Source organism: Falco naumanni, chromosome 2 (genome assembly GCF_017639655.2).
Source record: "Falco naumanni isolate bFalNau1 chromosome 2, bFalNau1.pat, whole genome shotgun sequence".
In the NCBI taxonomy this organism is placed as follows: Eukaryota; Metazoa; Chordata; class Aves; order Falconiformes; family Falconidae; genus Falco; species Falco naumanni.
The window spans coordinates 33,263,224-33,289,083 of record NC_054055.1 but is presented as its reverse complement, the minus strand read 5'-3'; the positions used below and the strand labels follow the sequence as shown (position 1 = coordinate 33,289,083).

General features: G+C 39.3%; 1 protein-coding gene across 1 annotated transcript in view; it reads left to right on the top strand.

Moving 5' to 3' along the window:
- Positions 1 to 25,860, top strand: part of GTF2F2 (general transcription factor IIF subunit 2) — an 87,900-nt gene extending 62,040 nt beyond the window's left edge. The window contains exons 7-9 of the mRNA XM_040583944.1: positions 11,797 to 11,896; positions 18,696 to 18,839; positions 25,025 to 25,860. Of these exons, the coding sequence (XP_040439878.1) occupies positions 11,797 to 11,896; positions 18,696 to 18,839; positions 25,025 to 25,144 (364 nt within the window). The 3' untranslated portion in view covers positions 25,145 to 25,860. The remainder of the gene's footprint in view (positions 1 to 11,796; positions 11,897 to 18,695; positions 18,840 to 25,024) is intronic.

Here is a 25,860-nt window from a genome sequence, read left to right as displayed (position 1 = left end):
ATTTGATATGTATATACACACTGAATTAAAAATTGTCAAAGTTTTTTGAAAACTGTACTCTTCTCTCAATAATAATAGTTTCACAGTATATTGTATTTCATGTTTGGATTACTGATTAACAAATTCAGTTCCATGCAGGTTTATGACAAACCAATGAAAGTTGTGTGTAGTATTTCTTGTGTGTGTGTGTGTGTATATATATATATATACGTTTTTTTTATTTTTATTGCAGCCTTAGGTGTAATTAAGAAAAACTATGCAGAGCAGGCTTTAAAATGTAATGGTCCTGAAGCTTCTTTCAAGACTACTTTTTTTTTTTTTTTTTTTTTTTTTCCCCTGTGGAAGACATACTCAACCAAATTACACATGCATGGAGTCTGCTTTCACACAGATCTTACGGACAAACGCAATTATCCAGCTTCCTATTAGGGAAGCTAGACAATGTTTGTGCTTTAGCCATTAACTGGTTTTGGAATTTGTCATGCCAGACAAATCTATAATCAAATCTTTGGGGTTTTTTATCTAATAACAGAATAGGTATGGCTTCACAAAGTCTGGGTGAGTTTCTTTGTGTTCACAAATAACAGGCAATCTTCTGAACATCTCTAATTAAGAGCAGAATACTAATGTAGCAGAGCTCAGAAGTGCATGGAGCTAGGTTTATTTCTTAATAAATAAGCTCTCTAGAGAATGTTCAAAAGATAATATTCTGAGCTTCCAAGCTTATATTGTTGTTTTTTCTCCAAAACAATGTCAAAGTTAGTTTTTAAATTATATTTTTAAAATGCAAAATGAAATCTTACGCTTTCTGGACTCAGTTGCCTCAAAACCTAGCCATGTCCTTGTTGTTATTGGTGTGTTTTTAAAAGAAAGATATTTTGAAATAACTTTGCAAATTGTTGGTTTAAAGTTGTAGCAGAGCTTGAAGCTGAGTCTTGGGCCACAGCCTCCAGATCCTGAAAATGTTTTCAAAATACTGAGTGAGAGCTCTTGTCAGGGGCTAACAGGGACACATCTGTGGCTGTGATGGGCACTGCGCACCCTGAAGATGATGCGCAGAAGCCAAGTAAGACTTTTTAAGAAAATAACACTCACGTTTGCCCTCTGCAGCACGATTTCAAAGACCAGACCTTGAGGAAGGTGACTCAAGCCAGACAGAATGATACAGGCTGGGTGTAAAACCATCCTTCACACAGCCTGGCGAGTGGAAGCAGAGGTCTGCAGCGGGTGGTCCCATGGTGGCTTTTCTTTCCCTGTTGCCATCACCTCCTAGCTACAGAGCAGCCTGGCAGCTCCCACCCCTATTCTTGCTCGCTGGGCTCCCTCTGCACAGCTGGTTTCTGCCTGTGGCTTTGCCACAGCTGCGTACCCCCTTGCTCTGCTTGTGGGAGCATGGTCCCCACTCAGCAGCTGAGGGATGGCAGGTATGTAACGTATTGGGACAGGGAGCTGGGGAGGCACTTGTTTTGCAAAATCGGAGGAGGTAAACTGTAATTAAACTATAGAACAAATGCAGCAGAGCAGCAGTGCTATACAGTTAGCAAAGGAAATACAGGTGACTGAAGGAATGATTATCAAACTTTAAAAAAAAAACTGCTTTCTGCTTTAACTGATACATCTTTCAGTCTGCTCTGGTTTGCTGTGTTACATTTTTTTTTTTCTGCAGCTTGCCAGATAAACTGATAAGTTTTCCAGTTGGAGAACAAGCAAGACTGCTTTTTTTGCATGGACTAAGGAGAAAGATGGGTTTCTTTCCTTTCCTGTGTTTGTTCTGTTGTATATAGCATAGGGTTTCTAGGGTTTCTGAGCCTACCCAGCTTTTCTTTTTAACTTCATGCTGATTTTGCTTGGATTAAGCATGTTTTCAGAATTCAGTTTAAAATAATTTGGTTCTCTTTGCTTGCAGGAAAGAGTGTTGGGTGGGTTAATTCAGCAGTTTCGTGCAAGCATATGGTTAAGCTACTTAACAGTAGCTGAACTGTGCAAGATTACCTTTTAAGCTATTGATGGCAGTATATAGTCATCAACACATTAACACATAGGCATGCACAACGCTGTTTCTCCCAGCAGTTTCATTTCAGTGCCCTTTGCAACAGTCCCTCGCTGGTGGTTTCCAAGTTTATTTTAACAGAAGGGAGGTGGATGTCCTCAAAAAGCCATTCCACTATCTAGCAGTTTAGGTCTGCAGGCTAAGGAAGGAAGGAAGAAGAGGAAAACCTCGAGGATTTGAGCCAGATAGGTTTTCTAGGGAAGCAATCCAAATGTTTCCCAGATTGCCACAAACTGTTAAATTGTTTACAGTAAATTTAAACTGGAAGATCCCCAATGGAGCCAGATGCCGTGGCTGTTTGCAGAGCTATGAGGGGAGGGGTGAGGCGTCTGGGAAGTGGAGTTTTCAAGATGGGAGAGTGTAGTCGGAGGCAGAGTGCTGGCAGATGTAACTCCATAAAGACATTTTGTAGAAGGGGAGGAGTGGTTCAGACTGAAGAGAGGTAGCTGGGATGCTGTAGGGATTTTTTTTTTTTCATTTAAGGACTTCTAGCCAACAGTCTGCCTCTCTCTTTCCAGCTTTTCTGTAGCTGTGAGTGGTTTCATTGCACAGTGAATTCACTGAGCCTGTAAATCTTCTACCTTTTTACCAGCAATTCAAGACCTAGGGCTTTCAGGGTATGGTGAAGATGTAGCTTTCTAACAGACACCCTGAAATTCTCCTTTCTTGTTCTAATTAGCAAAATTCAGCACCATTTCTGAATCTGCAGACACTGGCAAGAAGTATTTGGCTTTGTGTTGCCTGAACTTAGATATTCCCATTATTTATACTATTGGTTTCAAAGAGCAACAAGCACTGCAGATTAGTTTTGGCAGGAAAATGAAGATTATGTGATTTTGAGACAAGTCTGTTTATTTTACTTTTAGAAATAATTGGTGGTTGAGGATTTAAATTTTCCTTTTCTAAAACCTGATTTGAAATAGTGTCTAAAAAATACATCCATTTGTTATGGAGAAATGTGGGGACTGAGGAAAACGGGAGCAGGGAAGGAAACTAGATCTTTGAAAATGGAAGTGGGAGAGGAGGCACATAGACATACAGTGATTCTTCATAATTTTTGGTTTTTTGAATCACAACAGGATGTTTTTATATAAATGATGTAGTGTAGCAAAATTGAAATTATATCACTGGATATTCTTCAGTCAGTAGTACACTGACGAGCGAGGGAAAGCAAGCAGCCAACTCAATGTGAGTGATAAAGCAAGCTTCCATTTATTACGGCGCGATTATGTCTTATATACAGTTCCAGTTAATTATGCCTACAAGTCATCTGCTGATTGGCTAAGCTCTAAAGGGTTACATGTTCATACGTCCTCCTACTTGCGGTTTCTGCGGATAGCTAGCTACATATATTTTTTTCTCTCTTGTCTACGCGAATTCCTCAAAGTTATTTACAACATTAGGCACAAGGTCAGTGCCTTTCTCAGCTTCCTTATCAGCATGCCTCAGCACAGCTGCAAGGCCTGCTTCAGCTAACTTACGCTAACTTTGTTTCACAAAGGTCTTTAAGGGAGTCATGGCCGTGATCACACAGCCATTCTGCAACAGTACACAGGGGAAAAATTTAGATTATCATTTCATTATTACAATGGTCATTTCTGTCTTTAAATTATATAAAAACCTGAAGGTAACTTCATTTTTAAAGATCCATTTTGTCTTGGTTTTTACATTAAGATGCCAGATTTTGTCTTCCTTCTTTTCTCCTCGGTCATCCAAGTATAATATTGGCATTAATTATAGAATCATAGAATATCTCAAGTTGGAAGGGAGCCATAAGGATCATCAAGTCCAACTCCCTGCACCTTGCAGAACTACCTACAACTAACTGTATGATTAAGAGTGTCATTCAAATGTTCCTTGAGCTCTGACAGGCTTGGTGCTTCCTTGGGGAGCCTCCTCCAGTGACCAACCACCTCCCTGCGAAGAACCTTTTCCTAATCCGCAATCTGAACTTCCCCTGATGCAGCTTCATTCCACTTACTCAAGTTGAGGTTTTCCTTAAACAGGAAACAAGTTTATAGTGGCAAGTTCCTGAGTGCAGGTGCAGACACTTTGAAATGCATTATTTGTATTGGTGGGAGAGTGGGCAACCCAGCGCAGTCAGGATGGACTGAAAATATAGAACCTGATGGTCCCCAAAGTTTGGATAAGAATAGGGCTCCAAGCTGTGTAATTTTCAGAAAGGTGTAAATGGCATAACAGGGTGCAGAGCTGGGAACAGAGCTTGACTTTAAACACATCTTATTCCAGGTTCTTGTTCAAAAATCTCAGGGGCACAGACATCATTTGTCACCTAGATCAAAACTCAAAGTGCTTGGCACTTGCAGGGTTTAACCCTTTCACCTATGCTGTCATTTTTAGCAGTCTGCATTTTGTCAACGATGTTTCAAATACTTTATTTTTCAGTTAGTTGGTTGGGTTTGTTTGTTGACGATTTAGGATAAACTTCCCTTTTAGTAAGAGGCAAGAGATTTCCAGACATCTGGCTGCGAAGCAAGAAAAAGTCTTGAACCAGCAAAAGGGGACATAAAACTATTCCTTACACTTTTGCCTTAAAAATAATTACACTTCTTAAAATGTTTTTCTATGTATTTAAGCTCACTTGTACATTTGCAAGAAGTCTGATCCCTCCCCAAAACCTTGCAGTCTTTAATTTCTTTTCCAACTTACCTTCCGAACCATCTAGTAGAGTTAAAGAGGAGGAAGTGACGTTGTATTATTGTTTCCTAAAGGATACTTTTTGATAGGAACAACTATAATATGTGTGCATACAGTTGGACTCGATCTCTAAGGTCTTTTCCAACCTAAATGATTCTATGAATCTATGATTGACTCTGCAAGGCCTTCGATCCACAGCATGACAGCAATAGAAGGGCCTTTTCACCCAGCAAGAGGGCAATGCTGGGTTGACCTAAGTCCTCCTAGAAGAGCAAGGAGGATGCAGATGCTGCCTTGCTTCCCAACGGTGAGCGGGCATCTGCACCCTCAAGTGTATCTGGTCAAGGACCCTTTCCAGTACAAAAAGGGGTGTTGAGTAAAGGTGGGAAGCAACAAACAAAACATAAAGAAACACAGACTTGGACAGAGAAGCCTAATGGAGGCAAAGACAAGAAACTTCATCAGCCATATTAATGGATGGGCTATTTATAACCTCACTTAGCAGTCATATCGCATAGAAGATATCTCTTGAGTTATGATTCCTTTTTAAGCTTAGCCTCAGATGGCACACTTCCACTCTGTCCCCAGTATGGACCATGCATGGCCAGAGCTTGGCTTCATCAGCATCAGGACACTTATAGAGGAAGTATCCATAGAGACATATGAGCTTGATTAAAAGTGTCCGCGATGCCAAGCAGATCTAGTAATTTTCTTCACCCTAATTGCATTAGGGCATCACTTAAAATGTTTACAGGTAGGCATCAAATAATAAAGTTATTAAATTATATCACTCCTAGAATGCTAAAGTCTGTCTTATCTTATTGTTACATTATTTATCTTCACATCCTCAGCCCAGAAGGATTTTAGTCATTTGCAGTACTAAACTCAGAGAGAAAAACAGGAGCTTAGTGGTTTTAATCAACTATTCCCATTTTATCAAACCAGAAAATAAAATGTATAAGCAATTATTAGTTATTGTTGAATTGCCATTCATATCATCTTGTGTTCTGTACTGGAGAAAGATATGTAGAAAGTCTTCAGTTATGACTGTGGCGCTTGTCTCAATATTAGACATGAAATTATCTTCTATTCATATAATTCATCGCTCAGCCTTCAACATACGTAGTTGAAGATGTCAACTTCAGAAAAGCCTAATAGGTTTCCTGAACATGAAATAATTGCAGCACTTTTCTTGAAATGCCAGGTTTTCAGGACTTAAAATTAGTTATAAATCATATTCTATATTAATAACATGAAACATTTCGTTATTTAATGCCAGCAAATGTGCTTCTTAATGCCATTTCCATTCAGCTTATCCTCTTCCCTGTCTGCCTGTCTGGTCTTTATAAATGGGGATGGACTCATTTTGCTTTGGCTGGGTGTGCGCGCTGGAGTAACACTCAACGTGTGAAGGAGAATAGTAGATTCATCTGTGCAACAGGCTGCAGCCGTCCACCTCCATTTAATGTGAGACAGTAGGACTCCTTACAACACAACATACTGAATTTGCATGCTGCTAGTTCTTATCTTTCAGAATATATGACAGATTGTTATGTGTAGCAACAGATTGTCATCATTATTATTAGACAATGTGTATTTCTACCAGTGTGGTCATTCTGGCAGTTTCCTGTGTTGTTTGTGGTTGGGCAGTGCCATGGAGGTTTTTTAACAGGATGTGCCCCACAGGTTGCCGAGTTCCCCTAGTTCCCACAGAATTACAAAAACTTTTACGTTTCAGCGTCTTATAGGAGTTTTTGTCTCTTGCCCATCATCTGCTCGTGTCTTATATTACTAATCCTCTTGCTTGGAAGAAAAGTCAGAAAAGATGCTACCTGAACTTTTCAGCAAGGTGCTGTAGTCCAAATGAATGCAACAGAAGTAGGTATGAAGTATATTATTAAATTTATTTTATTAGCTTGTTTTGGATGAGATTTTGCAGCATGTACCTATCTTTTATCACGTTTGGGATGCATAGCTAAACAGGGAAGCAAAAAAACTTGGTTGCACATCTTGGGTATTGTCGAACTTCGTATAATGCAGCTGCCAGTGTCTGGTTCAAGTACAGAATTACTGAGTAAAGGGCTAAGAGAGCATTAGTCCTTGGCTTTCACTCCACTGGTATCGGGCTGGGAACTTCTGTGAGGAGTCAAAAAAAAACACCAACCAACTGCAGAACTGCAGATCTGGAGAGGTTGTTTCTTCCCCTCCAAAGCTTTGAGCAGTGGGCCTGCTCTTTTCCAGCGCACCTCTGTTGAGTGATATTGCGGAGAGAAAAGCAAAGTAACTTTTCCTCCTTAGCAACAGTTAAGGTTGGCTCCTTACTTACTAGTGCCCTGTGTAAATACAGCTAAGCACACAAAGGGATTGAAACTTTCAGTCCCATTTGTATAGTAATTTCTTCAGAAATGTCAAGAATTCAAGTCCTAGCAGCATTTCTGATTAATACGTGCTTCTAGTCTTTGAAACATTTGTTTTATGGCAGAAGATTAATCACAGTAAATCATCTATTCTAAAGGTCTTTGTTTTATTTTTTGTTGCTGGAAGATACATGTATTTAAAAGCCAGTGAGCATCTACTCCTAGGAATGTACATATTGCCTTCATCTGTTTCCCTTTATGAGCCTGCTGCATGTTGACAAATCCTATAGAATTATTTCCAGGCTGTTTGAATATTTTTCCCCTTATTCAGCTGTAGGCACAATGACAAATCAGAGTTGCAGTATAAAATGTATTCTGCTGGGAAATGACCATGGTGAGTTCAGTGCCGTGCTGGTTACTTGCTGTATTTCAAGGCAGAAGAGCTATATTTGATCTTGGGGGTGGAAGAGAAAACCACAGTGTGCAGGCTGGTGGCTGCTCTGTCGCTAGTTTATTGCCAGTTTTGGGGGGAAAAATCTGCATTCTTTTTTTAGGCCAGATATTAGCATGAATTATGGCACTAGCTATTTCAACAAGAGTCAAGTGGAAAATCTCCAAGGAGTTAGAGTTGTGTGTAGTTCTGACCCATAACTAGGGCTTTTAACTGTCACACTCCTGCAAATCATAATAAAGAGTAATAGGTAAAAAGCCACTGCTCTTTTAAATCAGTGTCACCAGTGACTCAGAATACCTATTGATTTTTTTTTCTTTATTCCTACCAACAGTTTCAATTAAGATTCAGCAGATCCACTCTGAGAAAACCCTGTGTAAAATGCTTCATAAATATTTTGGTTTAATACTGTTTTTTAAACTCTGTTTAAGAAATGAGCATTTAAAAGTAATTATATCTCTAGCACATTAAAAATTGCTCAAAAAGGCTAGTATAATGCCCAATTCATAGCTTTTGTTGCAAATTTTTGAGTGTATAATTACTAGAATCTATAAATATATGTTTTATCAACTTTTTTCAAACAACAACTGTACAGATTTTAAAAGTCAGTTATATTCACCCAGATATTTCTGAATAAAGGAGAGTTACAGCATGGTTTTGGGAAGGAAAAAAAACACCACTGTATTTTCCCTGCAAATAGCATCTGTACCAACAAATCATTTGGACAAAATGATTACAGGCCATTTGTCTTTACCCTTTGTAATGCACTAAGCAAATTTTAGTGCCTCATCTACACATGAACCATTTGCTAATTTGGGGGTTATAGCACATTTGTCAGGCCCTTTACCTGTATTTGTGCATATTTTGGGGAGGCTAATGTGAGTTATGCAGCAGCTGTTGTTCCACATAGATTGTGTGACCATATTCTGCATGGAAGCCCCGTGGAAGGAAGGCAAGCTGAGGCTCTGTCATTCTCCAGGAGATCTTGAAAGCTGCAGAAAAAGAAATGAGAAGGACAGCCATTAGGGAGAAGAGCAAGATGCATGTGTAGAATAAATGCATACTAATAAAAAGGTTTGCCTCCTGAGTCACTGTGCTTCCCGTTTATATTTCCATATTGGCATGTGGCAGCTGCTGTAATTGCTTGCATTAAAAAGTAATACCAGGAATGTAATGTATTTTTAGTTCTCACTACAGGAATTTGTCAACTAGGAACAGGGAAAAAATGTAACATTGTACTGTTAGCCAGTTTTCTGAGGACCATCTGAGACCTGTGGGTTGTAATGGGCAAGAAACCCTGAAGTACAACAAAGACATCTCTGAAATTTCTTTAAGAGGTACATACCTTTGTAGCAGATACATTTGTTATTTGGTACATGTAGATCTTTCTGAAGTCTGCCATTTTACAAACAAACTTAGATTGTCCGTTTCTGTTTTCACTTGGTAGGCTTCCTTCCTGTTTCCTAAGCAGGCAAGAAGTTTTTCTTCACTTTCAAGATTCTGTGCTGGGGAGCTTCACATATTAAACGTAACTTCACTGCCATCAACCTCTGGAGGCCTCCGAGAAGTGCATTAGCTCTCCTACGCATTTGGTTTTCTACTGGTTTGGAAATTAGCAGGTTAAAATGAAAAAGCTGAAATGCATATCCTGCATGGCAAGTGAAAAAATGTTAAGAAGTAAATTGCTGGTCTTCTTTCCTGCAAAGAAGGATTAATTTATGGAAGCTGCACTGAAATGGGGGTTGAAATTTCCTGTATTGCAATTTTAAAATGCCAGAATAGGAAGAGACCCTCAACACTGAGCAGTGTCTGAGGTTCACAACAGGCTGTAGAGGAAAGACCTATCAATTGTTTGCATCCTTAAATATCTAATTCATTAAGAAGCTGGAGGGGGTTTGACATCACCATTCTAAGGGTTTTCCTTCTGAGGACAGTCTAAGGTGTTCAGTGTGTATTTTCAGTGTTCTGGCATTTTGCCACTGAAGGGCTAATGACTTTTTCCTGAAGAAATGGAGGATATGGTAAATCTACCTTGTAAAGAGTAATGACTGTAAAGCCCAGTGCAAGGAGGATTTAATCATGGAGAAATGCCACCATGGAAAGCCTAGTGCTCCCTGATAACGAGACCGTCGGATATGTTTTAATATTGTCAGGAGCCTTGTCTATCACTTACCTGTGCTGCAGCTGTAATAAAGAGAAGGACTCTGGAACAACATCACAAATCAAATCACTAAATCTGGTCCACATGAAGGTGGTGCAGTGGCCTTGAAGGGGAAAGCAGGAATAAGAATTCCCAGTTCATCTCCAGGAGCCCCGTCTTATGAACAGGAGCAGTATCAGTAAACAGGTTGAGCGGGAAATATTTACAGAAAGGAAAAATATTTGAGGGGAGAAGTGAGATGAAAAATAGCGCTACAGTAGGGGAGAGGGAGGACTGGAAAACTCCCCAGGTCAAAACAACAGGAAAAATGGCAAAGAACTGCAAGAAAAGATTTTATAAAAATAAAAATTAAAGCCAAACTATTAAAAAAAAAAAAAAAGCATTGAGACTAAAAGGAAAAATATTAAGTAATGAAAAGTTGGAATAAAAGACAGATTTGGAGAAAAGATACAGATTTAGCTTTAGCCTGTGCCTCTGTGAAGTGTGAGTTTAGAAGACCTTTGGTAACCAGATCAATAAAATCTTTAAAATTATTTAATTAGATTGAAGGCTAAAAGATAAACTCTTGTGATAAAAACACCTTTATTTGCCAGGACAGGAGTAAAAAATGTTCACTGCTCATTTACCTTCCAATTTATTTTTATTCAAGCTAAGAAAACGTGCTACATTTGGACAGAAGAAGGCATTGATGTACCTTTGAATTTAGAAATGTAGAATACAAGGCAGTGGTTGCTTAAGGGTAATGAAAACTATAGAACAAATGACGAATCTGCAAAGATTCAAAAGGAAGCAAGTTTCTATCTACGTGTGAGACAAAACCGTCAGCAACTGCTGTCCACTAATACTAGCTGGGAAGGATGATTGCCTTTATTTCCAGCTGCTACAACTAGAGAATTTATTTAATGTAATGCTTATTTTAATTGTAATTTATTTAGGTTGTTCTAGTATTAAATCACAAGCATGCTGAATTTAAATCAAGCTTTTGGGGTGCACATTATATTTTTATAAAAAGAAATCAGTGATGTTAAGCACAAGTGGTTTTGAAAGAGCTGTCGTCTTTATCACTTTTGTGTTTTACATTAGTAAACATTTAGTTTAGCATTATTTGCATTAGCGTCACTGTATTAATTTTTCTTTGGAAAGAAGCAGATTTATTTTTATTTATTAAAAAATTATACATTTATTGGGCTAGAAGTCTCATATTGTGTTTAGTGAAATTGACTCTTCTGCCTGTAAGATACACCTTTGGAAACAAAATAACTTCACTGATGATAACGCGTTACTTTTATGTGCTATAGAGCTGTTTTCTCTGAAAAGAGGTCCTGCACCTTTCTAAAGCTTGCTTTCTTGCATCTTCATTTCAAGTAGCAATTCTTGAGTAAACTTGGAGTAAACGGAGCTGCTCTTCTACACCATCATATATAAGCTTTAAATTACGTAGGGATGACAAAATGTGTTCAACCTCAGACCTTCTCAGAGTCTTCCCTGAAGAGGGATGAAGGTCACCTCTTGGTAACTGTATGATTGAAACTTGATTGTACATTGGTTTGAACACGGGTGGATTTCTCTGTGTTTTTAAAAGTGCTCGTAAAACAGTTACTTGTGCTCTCTGTGCTATAATGCTAAAAGAAAGGTCATGGAAATTTATATTTTTACATTAAAATATCTAAGAGAAGGTCATGGAATCTGATCTTTGCTGTGCTCTGAGAGTTAGCAGAGGTGGATCAGAAGCTTTTTCCGACCTCAGCTGAGTAGGCTGGGAGATTCTGGGTTCATTTGGGTTGGGTTTGATCTTTTTTAAGGCCTTTCTTCCATCTGAGTGTCAGGCTTTGGGAATAAAGTTTGTATTCAGACATGGGTTTTAGCATCTTGCCTTCACAGTTGTTTGGTTTTCAGCATTTTGGTATCTTCTGTAGCATATAGTGTCCTAATAATTCACCGTGTTCTTGAGCAAAAATAAGAGTAGGAAAAACTTAATTCAGAAGAGTGCATCTGTTCTGCCTTATGATTTGTTTGCAGCTGACCTTCGATAAGGGCTGGTTCATACTTGCAGATTTTTAGAATTCATTTGGTATATGTGCTTGTCTGAACTTTTTCTAATTCTCCTTTTCTTTTGCAGATTACAGATAGAAGAATCTTCTAAACCTGTAAGGCTATCACAGCAGCTGGACAAAGCCGTAACCACAAACTACAAACCCGTGGCTAATCATCAATATAATGTAAGTAGCTTTCAGTGTTTTCCCTTCTTCTTCTCTTCAGGAATCTGTCTCAGGACTCTAGAATCACTCTGCTGCTGTCCTGCAGGTCTTTTGCTCACAGTTGGCCACTGTCTTTGGAAACGCTCTATGTTACCTGGTTTCTGCCTGATTTTGTCTTCTGGGGATCTTCTTTCTGTCTCAAGACCGGTATCATCCTTAGGGCTAAGGTCTGCCAATTCTAACTGTCGTGCTACCTGACAGAGGGCAGACCGCCTTTACCCAAACCTTTTCTAGTGGCTTTATTACATTCTTCCTCTGGTCTTTTTTTGTGAGATGTAATTTCGAAATATGGCAATGAAAGGCAGTTCTGACTCTGTGCTATGAGATCTGGAAGCACTCCTCTGAGCCAAATAAAATATCATACGGGGTTCAAAGACTTGAAAAGAATCATTAGTTTCCAGTCCTTTGCAGGAACTGACAAGAAGTAGAGAAGAGTAACAGCTGATAATTTTTCACAGTTTCATACCTTCACAGTATGTGTTATTTGCATCATTGGCTTTGTCAATATTACACCCACACTGCTGTTCCAGATCAGTTGATGTACATACAAACTATAACGTCCTTTTTCTTAAAGATCTTCGAGTAATTTGTGTGTATGCATATATAATTGCTGTTACTGTTGAATGTGAGTAATGTTAAGTCATACTGAAAATGAGTCACTGTGTTAGTCATTTAAACTTTTACACTTTTTATTAAGATTTTATTTACATAAAACAAATGACAATATACTGCATGATATTTAAGCATTATTCTGAAAGGCAGTCTATTTCCACAGAACCAAAAATAATCGTTTCTCTCTTATGGGACTGTTTTGTAGTAGTTACTGTTCAAAGTCTGATCTATACGCAGATGATCATACCAATATAACTATTTCAGCTAGGGGAATGACATTTCACCAAAATAGTCAAACTGGTATATCCTGCTATGCAAGTGTGATTTTATATGAGTATATTGTTTTATGATGCTACTATTAGTCTCCTTCTTTAAATCTGAAATAAGCTACGGTGATGTACAGCTGCTCTTTTTACTAGGATGCTGTGCCATTTCCCTGACACTAGCATAATTACAACAGTATGACTTCTGAATCGTTAATCCAATTGCAAACTACTGTCATCGTATCATTACAGAAATTTAAGTCTCCTGTGAGACTCAGGGGGTATAACCAGGACATAACCAGGCGTCTTAAAAGTTGTGATGCTCTTTTGTCCTAATTGTAATATTTTTATTGGTTACATAGCGGTCCGTGCTAGTTGAAGTCCATTGGCAGTGTGTTTACTTTTCATGTCTACCTTAAAGATGTTCTGATAGGAAATAACTAGTAGGACATACTTGTACGTGAGTCACTCTTGGCCTTGCCTTGCCTTTCTACATCTTTCTTTTCACTACTCTTTTATTAAGGTTCAGGTTAGATGGCTGAAAGGATGTACAACTGGGAGAACACGTCCATGAACTTTTTAAACCTCTTCGATATTTTTCTCCTGTTTCCAAGCAGCAGTTGCTTTCTTAAAACTTGCTGCATTGCTTGTAATCGTATGACAGCCCTGTTGGGGACAAGACTTTTACTAAGAAAGAAGAAAAAATACACAAACTACTGTACATGCTGATACGTTCAGTCATCTTCTGGGGAGTTTCTGAGGAAAGAATGAGTATCTGGTAAATTAGAAAGCAGTAACATTTCCTGAAGGAAGAGATGATAGAATATCAAATGGGGCTTAAACGTGGCTGCTCCATGTACCTGTAAATAAACGTACAACAGGAAGGAGGGAAATAAATTATATGTGGATGAGAAATAGCAATAGCTTGTTTGGATACAAGGATGGGGAAAGTGATTTTTTAAATTTTTTTAATTTTTTTTTTGCAAGACGTTACATTAAGCCTACCTTTTTATTAGAAGAAATTGCAGTTCCATTACAATATATGCCAGGATTGTGACTTTGTTTTTCTTCTCTGGGAAAGGGACCTTCATTTTCTGTATATATGTAAATATTATACGTTTACAAGGTTACAGTATTAATATTCTTGCGCTGGAGTCTTTCTATGACTTAATTATTTTTCGTAACACAGCAGAAAAGTCCTCTAGTGGTCCTGGTTGCCCCTTCAGAGGCTTCTTTGTGATCTCCCCTCTTCCCACTCTCCCATACTATAGAGGCTGGTGGTACCTGTGCTCCAGGGAATGAGAAAACTTTTAAGACTCCTTTCAAACATCTTCAGGTGAAACTTTAGATTTAGTCTCACTTCTCTATCACCTTTGTATTAGCTGTCTACTGAAGCAGAGTAATACATCAGCTTCAGTATTAGTGATACCTTCAAGAAGGTAATTTTGGCAGCTTTTCAGCAAGCTTAGCAATGTCCTGGGAAGGTAAACAAAGAGAAATTGATTGCTGTGTGAAGTCTTGCAGGGATAAACTCTAAATTTCTACGCTCAACAGCTTGTTCTGAAATGGTCCTTCCTTGAAATCAAATCGTATTCTAATGCTTCTTAAACTTAAAAGCCACACAATTTTGAAGAAATCTCATTAGTTGACAGTGTACATGCGTTCTGTAATATGACTCTCAAAAAGTCTTTTAAGCCTACTGCATAAAGCATCCTGTTTGTGAAGAAAACAGGAAGGAAAAATAATGAAAGGCTGCATTGTAACTTGCTATGAGCAGTGTATTCACAAGACAAAAAGAAGAAAACAGCAACAGATACCGTGCTTTTTTTTTTTTTTTTTTTTTAAATTAGCACTTCACAACGCACTCAGTGTTTTCAGACACAGTGGGAGCTGTTGCTGAAGTTGGAGAGAAATGCTGGAGTGTTGCTAATTAAATTTGGGGCAATTTGGACACCAACAGCAAATAACTCTTTAACAAAGGGAGAGTTTGATACTCAGATTTCTGTGTGATTTTATACATTAATGAATTAAGAATATTAGAATATTCACATTGCATTTGTATGGGGAATACTAACACTCTTCTTTGATTTACTTTAGCTCATCCAGAGAATGTAAAGTAGAAAACCCTAGTGGGGAGAGTATACCGAGGCACTGAAATAATAGAGAAAGAAGAATGCTGGGCATTACAGTTTGCTAGCAAAAAAAAGATTGTGCTTTGGTTAGAAAGACTACCTCATGTTATTTTCCAGGAGACTATTATTCGTATAATTAGGATTTTATACCCAGTTGTGAAATAGTCCTGTCAGAGACCTAACATCAGTGAAGATAATGTTGAGAATTTCCTTATTGTTCCTTTGTTCCTTTGTGTAGGAAGCATCAATTTTAAAGTTGAGTACTTTTTTTCCTCCACAAAGGGAGAGTAGTAGCTAGTTGCTAGCTAAGCACATTTTTCCTGTGTGTCATTTGAAGAGGTACAAATAGTGCCATGGATTTTTTTTGTTGTTCTCAGAGATTGTCTTGAGAGTCCCAGTAGCTTTTCCAGCTGCAGTTTGTTTCTGTTTCTGTTTTTCTTTTTGTTCATTTTGGTTTTGTTGTTTAGGGAAGCAGAAAATTGCAGGAGGCTTGGTAAGAAGAGATGTGTAATAGTTGCTGCTGTGGCAGAATGATACAGCCTGTAACTGACTGTCCTCATCTTTCACACTGCATCTTTCAACTGGTATATTTTTGAGTCAGAGAAAAGTTGCTAACCTGAGAAAAAACTGCATAGGTCTTTGCACTGAAAAGTGACCTCAGATGTATGCGGAAACCCAGAACTTAGTCATTGCAAACAGAGACACCTTCATCTCTTCTGCGGTCTCCTGGACCTGACCTCTACTGAAGTGCTGGATGCTTTTCTGGCAACAAATTAAGGCTGGATAATCCATGTCCTGCTCTTGCAAAATGTTAACATGTGCCTATATTCAAAACATTCTTAGTGTCCTCAGTCCTAGTGTCCCATAAGCCAGTGTCTCAAATGTAATAGGGCTCTATTGAACATCCAGTTGACTGCTGTTTACCAGTATCAGCCATGACCTGATCAGCAACTGCACAGAGAAACTGGAAAATTCTGGGTATCCCTACATCAAAAAAGGTTGGAAACTCAGGATCAAGAAAGCCCACTGCAGTTGATTGCAGCGGCTAATTAGAAAACTCTGTTTCCAGGAGAATACAGTGTTGATGTCTTGATTTTTGAAGAGGACTCCATAAAGTTGCAGTCGTGCAACTTTCCTTCCCATATGGTACAATATATCCAGGTATAAATTAAAAGCATTTTTAATGTGCAAAGTGACTCGCATTAGGTCAGCTGAAGATCAGATGCAAAGACTTTTTGGCAATCAAACAGTTGATTTAGTGTATTGCTTATTTATTGTTGCTTATTATTGTAATGCTTGCAGGTAGCAATCTCACACATCTCATACTTCATCCTGCATTTCATGCAGCAAGAGGCCAGGCTCTTCCTGCTCCCTACTCTTTGTGTCATTTCTATAGGTGCTTCATACAGAAACTCTTGCTCAAGTACCAGGTCATGGGTAGTGCTGTAGGTCATAGTAGACTTTTAGATGAATGGGATTTATCCGGCTTCTCCAATACCTGCATGGCTATGTGAGCATATGCAGAGAACTGGCCAGCTGCTTTGCTGGTGGACTTGCAACCAGCAGAGGCAGGGAACCCCCGAGTGCACCCTGGCAGTGCTGCTTGGTAAAGAATTCGGCTTCTGTCACGTTACGGTGTCATAATTTTTTATTGTATTAATGGATCCTGACTGTATTTTGGGTTTGTAGTTTTAAAGTGTGCCGGCTGAGTAGACTTGTTCATACTTTTTTCAATGCCATTGCAGTTCTGCTCCATGTGTTCACGACTGGATGCAGTCTGCTTGCATTATCCAGCACAGTGAGACTACACCAGTACAGAAACAGAAACTGAGTCCACAAAAGGGCTTCCAAAGCTTACAAGTAAAACCTTTTCAAGGTCAACAGAAGCTCCTAATGAATTGTCTGTTGGACTTTCAAAAGAATCAAATGTTTTGATGGATAATTTACAGGCAGGTTAATTTTCTAGATTTATGTACCTACTCTATAGTTTCTGTGGCGTAGCAGTTCTGCTGTAGATCATGGCAACCGAGATGATGTATTGTGAAGCTGTTTTACTTGATGCTACACTTAGCTGTTGTTGCAAAGCTATTACTGTTTTGAAGATTTATTGTTTAAATGCAGAGACTAAGGAGTTAAATAATTACACCAAAGTGTATTAGTGGATAAAAGCAATTCTGTGTGTTTGTGTGGGGAGTTTATGTCTTTTATATCACTAACATATGGTTGGAAAAGCAGACAAGTATTTGGTTGCCCAAGCCCGTCTTAGGTTTTTAGCAAAAGCAACAGACTTCAAGCTACAACTGAGAACAATTGTTCTGCATTCAGTGTGGTGATGTACATCTGTTTCAGGATTTGAAGGAGCAAGTTGGCTGTGCAAAGACCTGTGAGCAATGGCAAAGGTGGTAATAGTCTTTAGCCACTTTGGGACAGATACCAAGAGACAGGCTATTTTCACTCAGAGAGTAGGAGGGAGTTAACTGGAAAGGAAACATAGGAAAAAGTAAATTGTGCCATGAAACTGATTTCTCTTCTTAAAAATCAGATTTTTAGTATCCAGTAGAACTGGGAATTTTCATCTCTAGGTTTCTTCTCTGAAGCTCTTCATTTTGAGGATCAGGTCTGAGACATCAGAGGCAGAACAACTCCCATAGAAAATTATCCCACTGGCAGCCAGGCTTGTGTCCCTTATTGATCACGTACATCTCTTGTGCTATATGTTGTACCACTTCAGATGCACCCATGCAGTTTGCCTGAAAGCACTTGATGATTACATGAATTGTATTACCTTCTGGGTCACCTTTTTTGGTTCCAGGGAGCTTGATGTATTTCTGTTATTGGGGGTGGTATTGCGGGTGGGTGGAATGGTGTGCTGGCAGATGCTGCGGTTGGTGCTTTGCAGTGATTGGGACTTGTTTGGGGTGTGCTGGTCTGTGCAAGTTGTGCTTCTGATGGTGAATCTGAGGAAATGCAGGAAGTATTTTTGGAGGCAGTAGAAGTTTCTGCAAAAATATATGGTCATCTTGTGCAGATTATAATAGTTAAATACTTTTTAATATGCATTCAGTGCTTTTTAATACACATTCTGAAACAGGATGGTATGTGACAACAAGGGGCCTCTACTTGCTTAGAAAGTTTTTCTTTGGACTGTTGTAACTTTGTGTGTGCTGCTCAGGTTTCTCCTGAAGGCATATCATCCACATCCTTGAAGTGTCTTCACTTGGTGAAGATTGGTTTTATATTGACAGAGTTGTTGCCCGGAGTGATGAGGCTATGTCCAAGGGCCATCTGAGCATCCTTTGGGCAGCTGGTTGTTAGGAGTGTGGATGTAGCCATATTGGTCTGTGGATTTTCCTGAGTATGGCCATTGGTAAGTTGCTTGATAGCTGTCATTATACTTCAGAAGCCAGTATCAGCAGAGGTGGAGTGAAAATATGTCTCAGTTTCCATTTCTGTACTAATATTAATTCTCTCTGCAGGTTTGGGCGTATCATGCAGGCTCTGTTTCTGTGTTTTTTTACTGGTTAAAGCAGAGATACATATCTGAAAAGCTTATTGTGCTGAGGACAAAATGCTTAGTTTATGTTCATAAAAGAACATTCGAGTGCTCAAAAGAAAATTTTCCAGATGAAAAGCACTGAGTCATCGAACAGTGTTGTATTAAATTGAAGAGGGGTTTTATGTCTTAATGTTCAGCACTGAGAATTATACAGCGTTACATACAAATGCCTTTAAAACATGTTTTGTATCTGATAGATCGAATATGAGAAGAAGAAGAAAGAGGATGGAAAACGGGCTCGAGCTGATAAACAGCAAGTGTTGGATATGCTTTTTTCAGCCTTTGAGAAACATCAGTATTACAACATCAAAGACCTGGTGGACATAACCAAACAGCCAGTGGTACGTACGTACTGGTAGTCTCGTAAAATAACCATTTTCAGTAGTTATACTATTGTGTATATTTTCCATATCCAGACAGTAGTTTAATATACACTATATGCCTTTGAAACATCTAAATATGTTTTACAACAAACAGAAATATTCAAGGTTTAAGTTCACCATTGCAGGAGTGTGTAGGATACCAAGCATTGCAGTGAGTATGCTTTTTCTTGACAGAGGTGGTTTAAGTAACCTAAATGGTCTCTTTATTATTTAGATTTGCTTTAATACTAGAAACTAAATTCTGTAATGCTCTGACATCTCCCATGCTACTCCTGCCCTCACTGAAGTAACAGCCTATTTCTGTTGCTGTTATCAGTAGAGAGCTTGTGTTATGTGAGTGGTCAGCCCTTCCGGCAGCTTCTGAACTTTATCTTGGCATAGCAACAGGCCTTATTCTGTAAGTCTAGAAAATTTTTTAATGGAATTAATATTAAATTCATGCATTGCCCATGTTAGGAGCTCAGGCATCATGTCAATACCCCCAAAATCACTTGATTTCCTTTACAGATACAGTAATTTTAGACTAAGATTTTACAGATTTGATATTTGGGGTTTACTTTGATTTTTTTTTTAAACACTGTTTTGATACATGAACAAGAAAAACATGAAGGTGTGTGTTTGTGCGATGGTTTTGTTATCCTGCAGTGTCTGCCAGCCCCTTCGTCTATGAAACCTAACTTTACAGTTCTTCCCCTTCTTTCCCTGGTCAAGCTTTCCTTGAGCAGAAAAGGCAGGAGCGGGGGAGACAATGACACATGAAGTATCTTTGGTGCTGTTCATGTTTTTCACTGCTGACTGTGGTATCTGTCCTCAACCCAGCTGCAGTTCTCAGAAAACCTAAAGGGAATTAGTTATGTTTGAGTCTAAATGGAGCAACGATTTCAAAAGTTGTTAGAGCAAAGGCAGAAGAAAAAACAGTGACAGCTGAATTATGGAAAAAATTATTCCACTAAAAGAGGTGGGGAAAAGGGAGATGCTTACTAGTTTTGCTCACTTCACATGTAGAATTAACTGGATCTGCATCGGAGGGTTTGTATAAGGTGCACAGTCTGGTTAAGAAGCTGCACAAAGATGGTACTGGATTCAAGTACATGTAGGTTCACGGTGTTCTAATACCTTGGAATAAGCTAGTTGGATAATGTATTCGTGTCTTCTATTCCATTCATTTATCTAATGACTCAGCTCCTTATCTGTATGGCAGAGAAGATGTGTGGATCATGGGAGCTGAGGAGGAGGAAGAAATAGGAGGAAGATACGGAGGAAGTGGCAAGAAAATTTTGAGATTTTTTTCTTTTTTGGTAAGAGATAGGTGTGACAGTCACTGTCTTGATCACTTTGAATGTAAGTAGGTACAGATTTATCCCGTCTAGCATGACTTTCAGCTAGAAATAGTCACCCACAACTCCCTCTTAAGCCATTGGAGAACAAAAGTTCTCTTCCTTCTCTGATGTGATTTACTTCTTGAATGTACCTGTCTCTCTGCATCAGCTCAAAGGAGCCTGGAAAAGCTGTGCTTCTGACACAAGTTTCTTCATTAAGCACCAAAAGTTGGGCAAGATTAATCCAATTTTTGTCTAAGTCACTGCCCTAAGGATTAGATGTATAGAGTAGTTATTAAATTAGAGCAGAATACCTCACATTTATAATTCTGTTAAATGTATGTTGAATTTCTATGCCTGTCTGTATATCTCTGCTATCATCATACACTCCTGAATATATTCTGCCTGTAGCATAGCAGATCTGTGCTGTGTACTTTGATCTTAGCAAATCTAGCCTTTTTTTTCAGCTATTGTAGTACTAAGATAATGTTAAAGGGAAATTTTAGATTAATTTGACCCAATATCACATGTTATTTGGGCTATATCTTTGCATCTGTGTTTGTTATTTGAATCTGTACTGATGGCTAGAAGTCCTGTAGGGCTCCTGAGATTAATCAAACCATTAACCCCTCCTCCCCTGAGTGGGCTGTGCAGTCTCGGTTTCGAGCTCTGCGCAGGAGTTAGGGGTTTTGTGTTCATTCCCAGATGCAGTTTTGCTGTAGGTGTTAGTGCCCATCCAACTTCCTCAGACCCAGATATCCTGAGAAAATAAGTGACCAAAATCCTCTTCCTGGTGCCTTTCTTCATTCAGTGGCTAGCCAGCTACTGTCTTTCAGTACATCATCTACCCCTCATCCTAAGCTATCCTGATTTTCAGTCTGGGTTCCCATTAAAAACTGTAGGGAGCTGACATCCATTTCCATTTTAAAATACTGTCTCTTGGTTCCTGCTGCTCAGCCAGTGTTTGCTCCATGTGTGAGCGCCCCTGATGCTGCCGAATTGAACCTCTGGTACTGGCAACATTTGTTTTTTTGTCTGAAAATAAAGGATCTGTTCCTAATGCCCACTGTGACTTTATTGCTGGCAGAGCAGCTATACCTGACACAGAAAAGTAAAATGCCAACAGGTGAATAGGTATGCTTTCCCCGAGCTGCTAATTTATCTCTACAGAGTGTTCACTGCTTTATTTTCTGTCATAGTGTCTAAGATTGTCTGGGTATGTAATTTCTCCTCTGAGTTTCTAAATGTTGAGGTTATTTTCAGATGCAAGGAAAAAAAAGCAGCTGCTTCTGTCTCCTCAGCTCCCGTTGAAATGAAGTTCTAGGTGCTTACATCACTGGCTAATAATATTTAAAACACATTTATCTAAGGGCAATAACATCTTTGTTAGTAAAGTAACAAATCAATAAGGGTATTTTTCTTATGTAATGGTAAATGTGAATAGTAAACCCTTGCTACAGAGTATGTTGCATGTCACACGGGAAATTGCTGCCATCTTTGTTTTGTGATTGTGAAATCAAAAAGCAAGTCTATTCTGAACACAAACTACTGTTACATTAGGGAAACCTGGGTTTATTTGTTTTCCTTTTTTATGAAAAACAACAATTCGCAGTAGTAGACAAATCTGTTGCCGCCTACCCAGATGTAAGTACTGAGCGCTCCCTGGAAACACTGCAGTAATTCTAGATTTGGACTTCACGGCTCAGAACATAATATGCATTTTATGTGAGAAATCAAATACTTGCGAAGAATGGAACCAGTACGGAACCGATGGTTAATGTGAACTGTGTTTTTTCAAAATAGGATAGATTGTTTGCAGTTTTTTTCTTTTATTTCAGCTTTAAGTAATGGTTATCCTAAATACAGGAGGGGTGTCTCCTCAACGTTTCAGAAGCGTTTTCAGAGCTTGGAAGTTAACTCCTCCCTCAGAAATGTGTATCCCATAATTCTATAATAACATTTCACTTCTTACAGAAAAAAATGTGAGGGAAGGTGTAACAGAGGAGAGGATTCCTTAAATGTACAAACAGATTACCTACAGATTCGCTTCTGTGTTAGAATTTATGTATATAAACATATTGAACCCCTTTCCGAGAAGAAATTGTGGGGCCCTGGTTAGTGCTCCCCAGGCTCTAAAATTCAGTGTTTTGGGAGGAATTGGGGAGTTTCTCTGGACAATACAGTATCAGACTGAGTAGCGTGCTTCAGGAGGTGTAGGCCAACCGGGCACAGCACAGACCCAGGTGGAGGGTCATGATATCTGGAAGGAAAAGTGATCCTGCAGGAAAAATCCATAATGTCCCCTGAACTCATCTCAAGCCACTTGCTCTCAAATATGGTACGGTCCAGCAGGATTATCCCTGATTTGTAATTGTCTAAAAACTCCAGCAGTTCGGCTCGCTCTGAGTCATGCAGAGTGATTTTTTGGGGGTCAACGCTCTCAGCTGCCCTCCCTAAAACCACTGCTGCTTGTTTCCCCCTCAGTGGAGATGGCAAATAGGAATATGTTGCAAATCCTCAGTTGCTGCAGTTCACAGTCCCAGCTTGAAGTGCCCTTACTTGCGGCACAGACATTTATCTTGCTGTTCAGTTCGGGTTGGGTTTTTTCCGTTTTGTTATGCTGTTGAAACAGAACTCTTGGAAGTTTTGCCCAGAGAGAAGCAGAACTGCCTGAGGAATTGGGTCTGAAAACTAGTTGAAATTAAAAGTAACCTTTGTATAACTGGGGGTGTGAGCAAGTAGTGAGAGGTGAGAGCTGCCTCGGGCAAAACATCGCCCAAAGACGCTGCCAGTGAACAGCAGGCGGGAGCTGTGGACCTTGCAGCCGTAGCGGTTTCATTCTGTCTGAGCCCTGCGGCAGCATAATGCCTTGTGAACTGGCTTCCTAGGTGCAGGCTTGGTCTCTCAGCCCAGGAACTGCATATGGATGTACTTGATGGGACCAAGTGCAATTATATTTTCCCCCCCGATTCTCATTCATCTGTGTGGTCTAGAGCAGAATTTAACCTTGAATCTGAGTGTTTCTTCCATCCACTCTGCTGTCTTTTGAAGTGTCTGTGACTACTGAAAGCTACCTCATGCACATGCACAAGGATTGCAAAGCAAGCAGTGGATATGCAGGTATACACATCTACATGTACCCATGTAGAAATCGCTTTTTTCACCTGCTTTCATCACCTTTTACAAAATGCATTGCACAACAGCAGCAACAAAAACAATTTGCCGATTTGCCCATGAATTGCTGTTACAGTGAGTACGATTGTCTTAGGTACCTGGCTCTCATGTAATGACAGCATCTCTGCAATATGAGAGCTGTGGAAAGGTGTGCTAAGGGATGTGTATAGATCTCCTGCTGCCACCTGCTGGGGTTTGCATCGGGCACCCTCGAAGAATGAAGAGCCATCCCCACGGTGCAAAATGAACTCCCTGCTCACCGCTCACAGCTCCTGCACAAAACCCCCTCTGCTCAAAGAAAAGACCCTAAGAAACTAGTTTGTATATGCAATCCATTACAGTCATCTCTCTTATTTGTTGGACGAACACCCCTCATTGCTTTGAGATAGGTTTTTAAGAATAATTTTGCTGCATGAGTTCAAATGAAGTATCATCATTACTGTGGGATCTGGATTATTTTTTTTTTGCTTTATAAATTTTTGGTGTGTGCCTGGAGAGGGAGTAACGACTGGTTTCTCTAAAAGAGAATTTTTTTACTGAGTGAGAACATGCTGATTATTTATTTCTCAACTTTTCCATTTAGCAAAAAATGGGAAGAGTAGAAGGAAGAAACTTGGCGATCAGCCTTTCTTTTTTTCCTATGTCATCAACAAATATTTGATTTTTTTTTTAATGAGTTGGAGTATGTTGATATTCGTGCTTAGTGGAACTGTAGGTGCAGAAAATACAAGGGTTCCAGTAACTCCAGTTCAATATATGCACTCAGAGAGGATTAAACTGCTGAAACTAAAGCAATTATTAATTTAATGTGGAGATTCTTAAACTGTGGTCTGCAGTTGCCATGGCAATCCACTCAAGTTGGTCCTGATTAATATTTAAACAAACAAGCAGGCAATCAGCTCTTTAAGAAATGAAACAAATTACTGGTGTTTATTATGAAGAGTTAAGGAGGGCTATATTAGTGAGCTGTCTTGTGTCAAAGATGATACTACTGGTATCATAGCTTCACTTGGTTTTTTTCTTTGATTTTTCTTCCTAGCGTTAACACTTGAATGTATTAGAAAATTCTCTGGCACCTACTCAGCTCTCTGAAAATGAGGCCATAATAAAACGCTGAAAGCTTTGCAAAAATGGCATGAAAACCAACAGCTTGGGGCTTTGAAGGTGTCTGAATAAAGCAGGGAGTTTCAAGATAATCCCAGCCCAAGCAAGATGAAAAGCCAAGAGCTTGTAGCTTAGGTGAAGAAATTCCAGAAGGAGGAAGACGTGTGAGACAACCTCAGCATCACCTACCCCTCTTTTCTGCAGCCTGTGAAGCACCCATCTAGCTAGCACCTGCCTGTCTGCACCCCAGCAGGGCTGGCCGGGAATACCCGGGAGCTGTCACACTGGAGCTTGGGTGCTCCCTGCAGCTTCGCTGGGGCTTGAGCTGGGTGTTACACTTAATCTGCTGCTTAATCACGGTCGGTGCCCAGGGCTTGAAGTCTATCACAGAGCCATTACCGCTCTGGCTAGTGCCCATCAGCCAACCTCGCTGCCCACCGGATGAGTTCTGTGAACCAAGTTGATGTGATTGAGCAGATCGTGAGACCTCGCGTAGGAACTGTGCTAAGTGCCTGCCTGTATAATTTGATTTTTGTTTCCTTTCAGATATACTTGAAAGAAATTTTAAGAGAAATAGGCATCTACAATGTGAAGGGGACCCACAAAAACACATGGGAGCTGAAGCCAGAATACAGACATTACCAAGGAGAAGAAAAGAGCGATTAACAAAGGCGTTTACAAAGCAAGAGCCAATCAGAGTGATTGCACTGAGGGAACTGTGGTGGGTTTACAGATAGGACTGAGCACAGCGCAATTCTGCAAGATTCAAGTTAAAGCAGCTGATACTTTGTAATTTTCCGTAGCTTCATTTTTTTTCCAAGGAATATTTCTTGTATGTTTCTATAAGTGTTTTGTCTTTTGACAGGAAAAAAATATTTATAGAATAACTTGTATTAGATTTATCTTTATTAGAAATCTTTTGAGTTCTGATCTTTTCTTTGGTAGCTTTATGGCTTTTCAAAGCCTTGATGACTTTGGAAAACGTGTCCTAGAGGAAACCATTAACTTTGTGGTTTTGCATTCGAGTAGAACCAGGTTAATACCCTCATTTCTGCTGGGATCTGTCAGGGCTTTGTCTGGAAGTCTGCAAAGGTGCACAGCCTTCTGTGCAGTGTGTGGGTGGAACAGACATGATGCTCCTTTTGGGATCAGGCTTAGAAAAAACAGCCGTACCCACAAGTGCTCATCATGGTCCTTAGACTCCATAGGAACAACAGGTCAGTGGGAAGACAACAGTCTCCCTCCCCCACCAAGTGATTACTGAGGAAAAAAAAAAAGAAGTGTCTGTCTGTTAGGTACATCAAGGAATAGATTTCTCTTGTTTTATATCACCATGTTACCTATGTTTAAGCATATCAATAAAATCATTATTTTAATTTGTA